Source organism: Lynx rufus, unplaced genomic scaffold (assembly GCF_022079265.1).
Source record: "Lynx rufus isolate CCGP_SWC_20201006 ecotype Redwood Valley unplaced genomic scaffold, mLynRuf1.p SCAF_1, whole genome shotgun sequence".
Classification (NCBI taxonomy): domain Eukaryota; kingdom Metazoa; phylum Chordata; class Mammalia; order Carnivora; family Felidae; genus Lynx; species Lynx rufus.
In genome coordinates, this window is record NW_025814823.1 from 187,717,398 (window position 1) to 187,728,702 (window position 11,305).

The following is an 11,305-nucleotide window of genomic DNA, read 5'->3' on the forward strand; positions in this document are numbered from 1 at the left end:
GGTGGTCATAGACAATTTATTGAACCTCTCTGTGCCTCAGTTTCCTCATCTAGAAGTTAGGATTACATGGCATCTGCTAGAATTGCTGGGGAGGGCGAGATAAGATACTGCATGCAAGGATAAAGCAGACAAGGTCATGGAAAAGGCCCGGGGAATGTAAACTTTTACTATGGGTCTGGCTTTTGTCTCCTTTTCTTTCCTTTGTCCATGACCAAAGCAGGATTGTAAAATTGAGTATTACCAATCCCTAGAATGTCAAATCTGGAAAGAAATATCTGGCCTAATCTTCTCATGCTGTAGGTAGGTAAACTGAGGCTCACAGAGGTGAGACTTGCCTATAATCCCTAAAGCCCTAAATAATCCATTTATTGTAAAATGACCTTCCTCTTCTGCCATAAAACAGCTTGATATTTTTTTTCCAACACTGAGAGTTAATGTTCCACTTCCCTCCTTTTACCACAAGGTCACCATGCCACCTTCTGCCAAGGCTCTGGGGACGTCCCTGGAGAAGATTCAACAACTGTTCCACAGATTGAAGCTTTTGAACCTTAGCCAGTCATTCTCATCCACTGTGCCCTCTGACACCGACCTGGGAGAGAGTTTGGGGGCCAACATTCCAACCCCAGACTCAGAAGAGAGAGATGATGTGTCTGTGTGCAGTGGAGGTAACTCCACTGATGGTGGCTATAGGAGCAGCACATGGGACCAGGTTGACATCCAGGGGTCAGGATTAGACGCTTCCTTGGAAGAGGTGCTGGAGGCCCCAGCTCTAGGCCTGGCCAGCCCTGAGCTCTGTTATGAGGCTGAGAGCCCTGATGAGGCAGCCCTGGTTCATGCCGCCCATGCCTACAGCTTCACTCTGGTGTCCCGGACACCAGAGCAGGTGACTGTGCGCTTGCCCCAGGGCACCTGCCTCACCTTCGATGTCCTCTGCACCCTGGGCTTTGACTCTGTCAGGAAGAGAATGTCTGTGGTTGTGAGGCACCCACTGACGGGTGAGATCATCATCTACACCAAAGGCGCAGACTCAGTTATCATGGACCTGCTGGAAGACCCGGCCTGCGGTGAGTCCCACCTCACCAGGGCTCCAGGAAGAAGGGTCCTTGGTTTGGGAGGCAGTATGGAACAGTAATGAGGAGCTGGAGTTATAGTGTCATTTAGTCCAGCAGGTCCCAGCTGAAACAGAGGCCACAAGATGCTTTCTTCAAAGGAGTTCTCTTAAATCATGCTGCATTCTGCATCTCCTCACCCTGGATTATTACAGTGTTCATGAGCTTATTATGGTCTTATACTGAAAAAACTTCTTTCTTTATCCCAGTTTCTGGTTTTCCAAACTCATTTTTTAAACATGGATTATCCACACACAATTTTTTTTCTACCAGGACACTCATTAACATAACCTAGAACACGCTGTGGTCCTAACTCTTACTTGTGGAGAGAAGCCAGCTGAACCCAGAGAAGGAAGTGACTTAAGAGAGGTGGCACAGCTAACCAGTGGTAAATCCTAGGCCTAGGTATATTGAATCTCAGTTCAGAGTTCTTTCTATGCCACCAGAATTCTGCACCAGGCTCAATTCTCTCTGGGAAGCCTCAGGTGTCCCCCTTTATCATCCTTTTCCCCAGCCTCCCCCAAATGGATTTTCATAAACTTGCTCCAAGCCAGAGAAATGTTCCAAAGTCCCTACATATCAGTGTCCAATTTTGAAGCAGCATGAATTAGTGTGCAGCCGCTTCCTGATTGCTAACAAGAAGAAGACAGTTATGGGGCTGTGATTCTCCCAGGATAGTAGATTCCAGCCAAGCTTTAGAATTGCCCAGGCAGCCCTGTGCCTCCTGCATTATCAGCTATGGATTAAAGCCAAGAGGTTCATGGGGATTGATGAGTATTTAGAATGGGAAGGGAGCTAATTAGGTCTCTTCATCCCCAGACTCTGGCAGACAAGTGAATTCAGTGTTCCTGAGTCAAGGGAACCACGGCACTCTATCCCTGGGCAACAGCCATACAAGCTGCCCTGGAGATATTTTTTCTATTTGTCCCTCACCTGATTCAAAAATAGATTAGAGAGGCTTCCAATAAAAGACACGTACACAATATTACTATTAAAACTGAGAGTCAAAGCTTTGAAAAGCAGGGAAGAAAATAACCTGAGATGTAATATATTTACAGTGTTTGAACATTCAACTTGACCCTGAGGTTCCTAGTAGCCTGAGAAAAAAAAAGTGAACACTCCAGGGCACACAGGTAGAAGGCAAAAGGGTTTCATCTTGGGGAGCTAATGTCTTTGAAAATAAAATGTTGTAGATAGTGCTCAATAAGACAGTAGTGCTCAATAGGCACAAAGATTATGCTTCAGGCACTAGGGGAAAAGTAGAACCTGAAAAATAAGAAGATAATCTTTAAAAGGATTTTTATATTGCATAAAATATCCTTGGAATAATACCATGGGAAAAATCAGAGATTTGTTGGATTTCCTTATAATTATTTTACCGTAAAGAATTGTATGTTTAATTTTGCATTATATGAAGGGAGTAGATGAGGTACATAAAATCTGCTTGCTACTTCTGGCCTCTAAAGATTGCAATCCAGCCCTGGTAAAGAAGGATTCTGAAGCTTTCTCCCAGCTGACTTTTACACAGTGCTGCACCTGATTAGTGATGTCTGTGACATCTTAGATAAAGGAGGTGGTGATGGCATCAATCCTGCCCCATACCCACCAACCCAGGCTGAAAAATTATTTTTATCTGATAGATAAAAGTACTGTAATTGCAGGAGAGAAAGATAAATTTCTTCTGAAAGAAACATGTAAGACTTCCTAAAGGGGACTTTGAGCAACACAATGAAATATTTTTATACTAGAGTTATAGGAAATGCAAAAAATATTTTTTCTAAGGCCATTTCCTATTATAGAAAGAAAGCCTAACTCAGAAAAACACCCCCCTATGTGGTGAAGAACTGAACAATGAGATTCAGATCTGTGGCTGTCTTGGGATCTAACTTGATATAAAGACTGAAATAGATGACACAGGGGATGGTGGATGATATGTCTAAGACTTAGCAAACAGTTTATGCAGGGATAAACTGGCTACCTGGAAAACACCTGAGGTAATAACAAAGATTCAGACTTCTGGTCCATCCCCTGATTCAGAAGGACTTCAACTGGACCTGGGAATCTCTATTATTTGTTTAAGTTCCCAGGTGATTCTAATGCAAACAAGTATTTGGGAACAATACCTAAAATGACCTACCTTCCCTAAATAGAACTTTTCTCAGCTAGGCCTTTTTGGTCAGATACAGAAGGCAGAGAATTTAAAGACTCCTGGAGACATCACCTTTTGGGACTTCCTGACAGCCAAGAGAGATCTTCTATGTTTCTGGGGTGGGTTATAAGGGGATTCCTCCTCACTCATGGAGGACAATGACTATTTTACAGCAACTGATTCTGATATGGAAAAGAAGGTGAGGAAAATCCGAGCCAGGACCCAGAAGCACCTAGACTTGTATGCAAGAGATGGCCTTCGAACACTGTGCATCGCCAAAAAGGTAAAAATTTCTCCTTTAGTGGCTTTAAGGTCTCAACACTGAGTTGGTCATTTCTATTCCATTTTAGAAGGTCCTTAATAGTGGTTGTTTTAATATTTTCAAAATTAGCTATTTCAAACATTCCAAATTCTGACTCACCACAAAGACCAAGGATTTTGATAATTATTCTGGGACAAAACTCTGGATGGCAAGATTCCATATTAGCATGGCTTTGTTGTTCCCCATTTTTCATTATTTATACATATAATTGGTAACCCATTACTCATAAAACAATTTTTACTGTTATAATTTTACCTTCAAAGTATCCTTTTAAATTTTGCATTATTTGCCTAGATTTGAAATTTAAGAGATACTATGTGATCACATAAAATTCTAGATTTCTGATTTCTCTTATAAATGTAGAGCATCTGATGAATGGGGTCAACATTCTTGAAAGGCAGCTAATAGCTAGAACCAAGTAGTAGCTGATCCCCTTGATGAGGGATGTATTCTCCTGTGTTCTATAATTGGTCACAGCCCCTAACTTCCCTGTTGCATTGCCCTTGGCTCAGCTATAGTCACGTATTTACCCACCTCTCACCCTGCAGGCCTTTGACTTTGCAACACCTGCAAGGAAGGCAGGCAAAGAGAGATGAATATCAGATTAGAGGCATCTAATGAGGCACCTAAAGTCAGATGGGGAGCTATGATGACATCCACTGCTAGATGGCTAAAAGTAGTTTCTTCTCTGCAGATCCCCAGAGCTCTTCATCTTTTATGGTGCTTAGTGCAGCAAAGTTTAAGAGCACCCACTTTAAAGTTAGACCTACCTGGGTACAAGTTCCAATCTCACCACTTACCTGGTGTGTGACCTTGGGAAAGTTTCTTCACCTCTCTGAGTTTGGGATTTTCTTATCTGTAAAATATACTAATGCCCCCTACCTCAAACAGTTGTAACAGAGATTACTGAAATAACACATGTGTAGTGCCTGAGACAGTGACCAGTGCTTACTACTCCACAGATTATAATTATACCCTTACCACCTTCTATTTTCCCCTGAAATTATTTGTGCCTACTTTGCCTCCTCTAATAAGACTGTGAATTCCTCAAAAGCAAAGGCCTATTGTGTCCCCTTGGTTTTCCTTATAATTCCATGTTGGACAAAAGAATAATTTATTGTAATAAGAGACAGTATGCATGTCATGCTAACAGAGGGATATAAATGTGCTGTGGACTCCAAAGGAGGAAGAGATGCCCTCTAGTTTGGTTCTTCCAGCTATTGGGTACTCCAATTGCTGCCACCTCTCTACCTGGCTCTCCATCCTTCAACTGATGTCTTCAAGGAACAGAAAGAAAGCCAAGTCCATTGCTTGCATTTGCCCCTCCCTGTGACTGACCCCTTCTTATCAGTGTATCTCAACTTGGACTTCACTTTGTCTAAGAAAACTAAAAATCCAAATGAAATAATCCTTCTTCCCACAGCTATCACTCTATCCAGTCACATTCTATCATGTCACTCTTTATTTTCCTAAAATTATCTGTTCTTTTAAATAATTTACATGGATTAATATCTCTCACCCTCCACTACCCCATAAGCCCAGGAATCTTGTCTGTCTTAATCACTGCTATACCTCCAGTGCCCAGAGCATAGCAGGAGCAGGGGCTCAATGGATATTTGGTGATAATGGAACATGAGGATCAATCCTTCATTGATTCATGCATTCAAAACAAACAAACAAACAAAAAACATTGAGGAGAAATAATTGTGTAGGGAAGCTCAGACAGGCCAGGCACATCTGAATTGGCCAGTATTCACCCAGCATTGTGAAAGAGCCTCTTCCTGTTCCGTAGGTCATAAGTGAAGATGACTTCCGACGATGGGCCAGTTTCCGGTGTGAGGCCGAGGCATCCCTCGACAACCGAGATGAGCTTCTAATGGAGACGGCACAACATCTGGAGAATCAACTCACCTTACTCGGTAGCTAAAAATAAGTCATCATTAAATTAAAAAAAAAATGCTACAAGCTGGAAAGGGAGTTCTTGTCCCGACTCTGACACTGCTACAGATGTGTCTCAATTAGGAACCTTCCCTGGAGTGCCCTTCCAGGTATTTGGCACAAATGGTGCCAATATCCAACCCAGACTCCACACACCACTTCCTGAGGATGCCCAGGAGCATTCCCACACTTTCTGTTGGACAAAACCCAGGAGCTTGGTTGCTTCTCCATTTTTTCAAATGCTTATTGAGCACCTACTATATTCCAAGGTGCATGCTAGGCATTGGGACTAGGGAACAAGAGCCACAGGCCCTATCTTCTCAGAGCTCAATCTAGCAAGGAAACTGGATGATTCAACAAGGAATTTCAAGTGAGTGTGATGAGGGTTGGGCTGGAAGACACGCCTGGTTGTATGGGACCACAATCTAGACTGGGGCCAAGGAGAGTGCAGGAAGGTAAGAATTGAGCCGAGCAATGGAGCTAGTCAGGCAAAGAGGAAGAATTTTCAGGCAGAGGAAGGGGACAGAATGAAGAGATAGAGGTGAGACAGACCCAAGAGGCTAGAAACTCCAAGGTCTGCTATGACTGGACCACAGAGTTGGGGGGGAGAAATGATGTGAGGTGGGAAAGGTCAGCATGAACCACGTTATGAAGGCACTTAACTCCTATGCTAACAGTTTAGAGAGAAGGGAGTAAAAGCAAGAACAGGTTCATACTTTACAAAAATTACTCTGGCTGCTGCTGTATGGAAGTTCGATCGATACACTGAGGGAAGAGGAGAAGCAGGGAGACCAGCTAAGACTGTAGTATTGTGTTTCTGTGGAAGGAAAAGCATTACCCAGGTAGAAGGAGGAAGCTTTATTTAATCAGGGTTAATTACCTCACAGCTCAGGAGCAAGATCTGAAAGAGGCAACGTGTGACAGCACCCTGCCACTGGCCACATGGCTAAAGCCTTCTTTCATCTTGGGAGGCAATGCTGAACTGGGGATGAGGGCCAAATCTTGGCCTTGTGCTATATACAACCCCCACCCCCCTGAGCTTCAGTTTCTCTTCTGTATAAACCATACTGCTCCAAGCTCTCAGCCACGCAGGGGTGCAAGGCGACAGACCCAGGGTTGCTGAAAGAAGATGGTGATGCCTTTACATACTAAATATAGCAACAGGATTTGGCAGGAAGAGTGGCAAGCAAGGGGAGACCATTTGTTCCCCACCTCCTTCTGCCTTATTTTTGTTCCTGTGTTTTGACTCCAGGACCTTTGCCTATTGCCTCCCAAAGCCCCTCTGAAAGCTGGCCATGAGAACTTATTTTAACAGAAACCAGAGGGTAGCCAGGCCAGACAGCTCTATCCACCACACGAGGCCACAGAATGTCATCCCATTAGGGCATGTGACTCCTTCCTCACCTGCCTGAGGCTGCTTTTGTTTCAGGGGAGGGTTCTAGTTTCAGTCAGTGAGAGGTGCTCCTCAGCTGGTTCGGCATGAAAGAGAACGTGCTTGTCAAGATCTGTTGGCTTCCCTTGCTGGGAAAGACTTTCACCACCTCTCTGTTTCATTTTTTCTTTCACACAAATAAATGTGTTTTTCCTCTCTCCTCCTTCACTCTGCCTCCCTATAGTATAAATCAGCTTCAGAATCTCACCTTCCAGGCTAACCCTTGGAGAGAAAGACAAGGATTGAAGCAACACTTATCATGGGGTTGTTTACCTGCACATCTGGGCCTGCAATACAAAAGAGGCACTTATCAGGATAGAGTCATCATTTTTGTTCCCTCAAGGTGGCTTTGGAAGGAGAGGACTGGGACTGGGAAGAGATTTCATCTTACCACCAAGAATCTGCCCTGCCACTAATACTGCATTTGCATTTACACTGAGTCCCACACTATGAAATGGTCTTTTCAGTATCCATCCAGTGTAACTGCTTTGCCAACCTATTGTCACTAGGGATTGTTAAAAGAAATGAAATGCCTTGCTCCTGCCCAGAGTGAAATGGGTAGCCATTAGTCTGTGGTCTAAAAAGAATCTCAATTTAAATACAGATTTTTGCCTAATCAGTTAGTAATTATTTGATATTTGGGTATATATTCATCAGCGTTGGTGCAAAGCTTGAGATCATTCAAAAATTATGGAATCTGCATGTTTAATTCCAAGATTATCATCAAAAACCTGAGTCCTTATTTTGCTGTGAACTGTTAGAGAGCAAAGGTCTCAGTCTCTCTACTTCTCTCCACTCCCATTGCTGGTAGGCCCACAGGGGCTACTCCTCCACAACTCTGCTAAACCTCTAATCTCATCCTGCTTCCCACTCTGTTCCCTAGAATGATCTTCTTAAAACTCAAAACTGATCCTGTCACTCTCCAACTTAACTCCCTTTAATAGCTTTCTTGTCTACCAAATAAATTCCAAATCCTTTAATGCTCTGACAAGGCTCTACATGATCCAACAGCCTTACCTCCCTTCCTGGCCCCATCTTTCACCCCATTCTGCCTCCCTTTCTTCACCTTCGTCTACTCTGGCCTCTGAGCCTTCATACATGCTCATCACTCTACCTGGAATTCTCCTCCTTTGCCACTTCTTGGCCTTATCTTCCAGGTCTGATATTAAATAGCACTTCCTAGCAAGGCCTTCCCTGACTATCTAGATGAAGTTCAGGTCTTCTAGTATATGTTCACCTGGCATCCTGGGCTTTGCCCCTCATATAGTTCAGTTATAAATTCTTTTTCAATAATGTTTTGAGCTGCAAGAGGGACCAGCTCCGTTTCACTGCTGTATCTTGGGTGCTTAGCACAGCCTAGAACATTGGAGGTATTAGATATCATTGTCTAACTTGATAGGGCTTTGGGGAAATTAAACAGCTACTTTTTCACTCTAAATGTAAGCTCTGGTGTCTTTGATCACTCCAGGAGCCACTGGGATTGAAGACCAGCTGCAAGAAGGGGTTCCAGACACAATTGCTGCCCTGCGGGAAGCTGGGATCCAGCTCTGGGTCTTGACTGGAGATAAGCAGGAGACAGCAGTCAATATCGCCTATTCCTGCAGATTGTTAGATCAGACTGACACTGTTTACTCCATTAATACAGAAAATCAGGTGAGGCCAAAGTAGGGACCACATGTCCAAGTGCAGAACAGCCCCTAGACCAACAAGAGATAGGGTTATGGGAGGGATTTGTGTACAGAGGGGAAGCACCCCTACCCTTAAAATATCACTGAACCTTGGAGCTCAGAGGTCCCCAGAAATCATCCACCTCATCCCAATGCATGGCTGACCAGTTTGATTATATTACATCTAGTAGTACATGTTAGAAAGTTTTGATCTTCCAGATTTCACCTTTGGCCCAATCTCCTCATTTTACAAATAAGGAAACTAAAGACCCTTGAGACTAAGTCTCTTGCCCAGAGTCACCCTGGTAGTTTCTGATAGAACTAAGTCTAGAACACTGTTCTCTGCCAGGCCAGTGCTATCTTCATTATACCACATTGTTTGCTCACAGAACCCCAGTTGTTAGTTTCTTATACTTTGGACTAACTCTTCCATTGAAAAAGCCCCAACTAAATTGAAATGATTATGAGTTTAAAATTGCAGCTCCAATTTGTATGTCAGATTGGTTTGCCACAAAATAAAACCTGAAGGAAATGATTCATGAGACCAGTAAATTTTGACAGGATAGGAGAGAGAGAAGCAAAGTCCTAAAACTGCAATTTTAAACCCCAGTAGGTTGTGGGTGGCAGGGGATGGGGTTTGGAGAAAGGGCTGTGTAAAATCTGGAGAAGGGTATTCAAAGTTATAATACAATTTTATACTTAGGAGAAAAAATCTATTTTCACAATGCAAACCACAGAAAGTGAAGTTTTAACACCTTGGTTGATGAATATGGGAAGTAGGCATTGAGATGTATGCTTCCAAAAGGAAGCAGGAAAACATTGTCCTGGAAGGGCAGTGGGAGCAGGGCACTGGAAGGGAGACCTAGACGCACCATGGGAGAAAGGATGGAGAAGAGGGAGGAACATGGGAAAGAACAGCACAAAAAAAGGATACAGGGACGGTGCCGGAACCTCTTTTGGTTTTGCTTAAAACGGATATGGACCCAGAATAGAAGTTCGGAAGATTTAACTCTGGTTTTTATTCCATAATGAATCCACGTCACATACTTTTTTTAAACAGTAGTGTATACTATGAAAAGTGCCTGAGGCCCTTTAGATGAATTGGAAAAATCACTTTCTTGTCAGGTGCACAGATTATGCTCTGATTATATTAAACTCCAATGAATTTTCAAAATGAAAATAATCTTGGGGAAATCTTTGGCATTAATATTATGCTTAGGAAAGAAAGTAATTTGCTGCTTGCTTGAGTACTTGATCCCTGTAATAGCGTTGATGTCTGCCTGCCCTACTCACAATGGAAATTCTGTTTGCAATGATCATTTCACTTCAGGTAATTCCAGGAGGAGGACATGGGCAAACTTGTGAGTCAGCCAGTCCAAGGGGGATAGAGTGAGCTTCTGTGGTTTCTGTTAAATACAGTGCATTCCTATAGGAAGCTGAAGATGTTTAGCAATTAATTATCCAATGTTCCTAAGGAATAGCGTGTCACATTTCATGTTTGGTTCAGTCACTGTTAAATCATTCAAAGATGTTTGGGACCCTGTTGGTACCTGAATGTTAGGACCAGCCCATGCTCTGAGTCCTTTAAACCTGTAAGATTAGTCTTTCTACCTGAGAAAAAGTGGTGGGTACATGGATATGTTAAGCCAAAAACAGGAAATCCATTCCAAATCTCAGATTTATTTAAACCTTAGTTTAATATAATTATGTATTCAGTGGATATTTCCTCCAAGGGTTTTAATCTGCCTAATTCATTATAAATTGATTTAGGGCTACTGTTTCTTTGTTATGTATCTTAAAGCTGTAAGCAGGTTATGGGATCTCTCTAGACCTCAGGGTTCTCTTTCATAAAATGAGAGAATTACTATCATCATCAGTGGAAGTGCTGGTCTGTCAAGGAATTTAGAAGGAACTAGAGCATTAGAAACCAATAACAGAAATGATTATTGTCATTATTAGTAGCATATATTGAAAGCTTAATATGGTCCAGATATCATACCTCCCTAAACTTCACCCTCCTCATCTGTAAAATAGGGATTAGAAAGATTTATTTCAGGGGCGCCTGGGTGGCGCAGTCGGTTAAGCGTCCGACTTCAGCCAGGTCACGATCTCGCGGTCCGTGAGTTCGAGCCCCGCGTCAGGCTCTGGGCTGATGGCTCAGAGCCTGGAGCCTGTTTCCGATTCTGTGTCTCCCTCTCTCTCTGCCCCTCCCCCGTTCATGCTCTGTCTCTCTCTGTCCCAAAAATAAATAAACGTTGAAAAAAAAAATTAAAAAAAAAATATAAGAAAGATTTATTTCAGAGGCTATTGGGAGGATTAAATAAGATCATAGAAGAAAAATACTTATTAGCACAGTATTTAACACACTCCAAAATTCAGTGGCTGAAAACAACCAACATTTATTATCCCACAGTTTCTGTGGGTTAAGAGTCCAGGGTCAGCTTAGCTGGGTACCTCTGGTTCAAAGTCTCTCTGAAGGCTGAATTCAACCTGTCAGGTCTGTGGGCTCATCTAAAGGCCCCAACTAGTGGGTTGTTTGGGAATGAAGAGAAGGCCATCCTCAAAGCTTACAGACATGATTGCTGGCAAACTTCATTTCCTTACCACATGGGCCTCTCCATAGAGCTGCTTCACAACATGGCAGCTGCTTTCTCCCACAGCAAGCCATCCAAGAGAGAGGGAAAAGAG

At 43.0% G+C, this 11,305-nt stretch overlaps 1 protein-coding gene across 1 annotated transcript in view; it reads left to right on the forward strand.

Moving 5' to 3' along the window:
* Window positions 1-11,305, forward strand: part of ATP10B (ATPase phospholipid transporting 10B (putative)) — a 104,998-nt gene that overhangs the window by 62,606 nt on the left and 31,087 nt on the right. Inside the window, 4 exon segments of the mRNA XM_047091453.1 lie at window positions 464-1,064; window positions 3,432-3,541; window positions 5,373-5,499; window positions 8,419-8,603. Coding sequence (XP_046947409.1) covers window positions 464-1,064; window positions 3,432-3,541; window positions 5,373-5,499; window positions 8,419-8,603 — 1,023 coding nt within the window.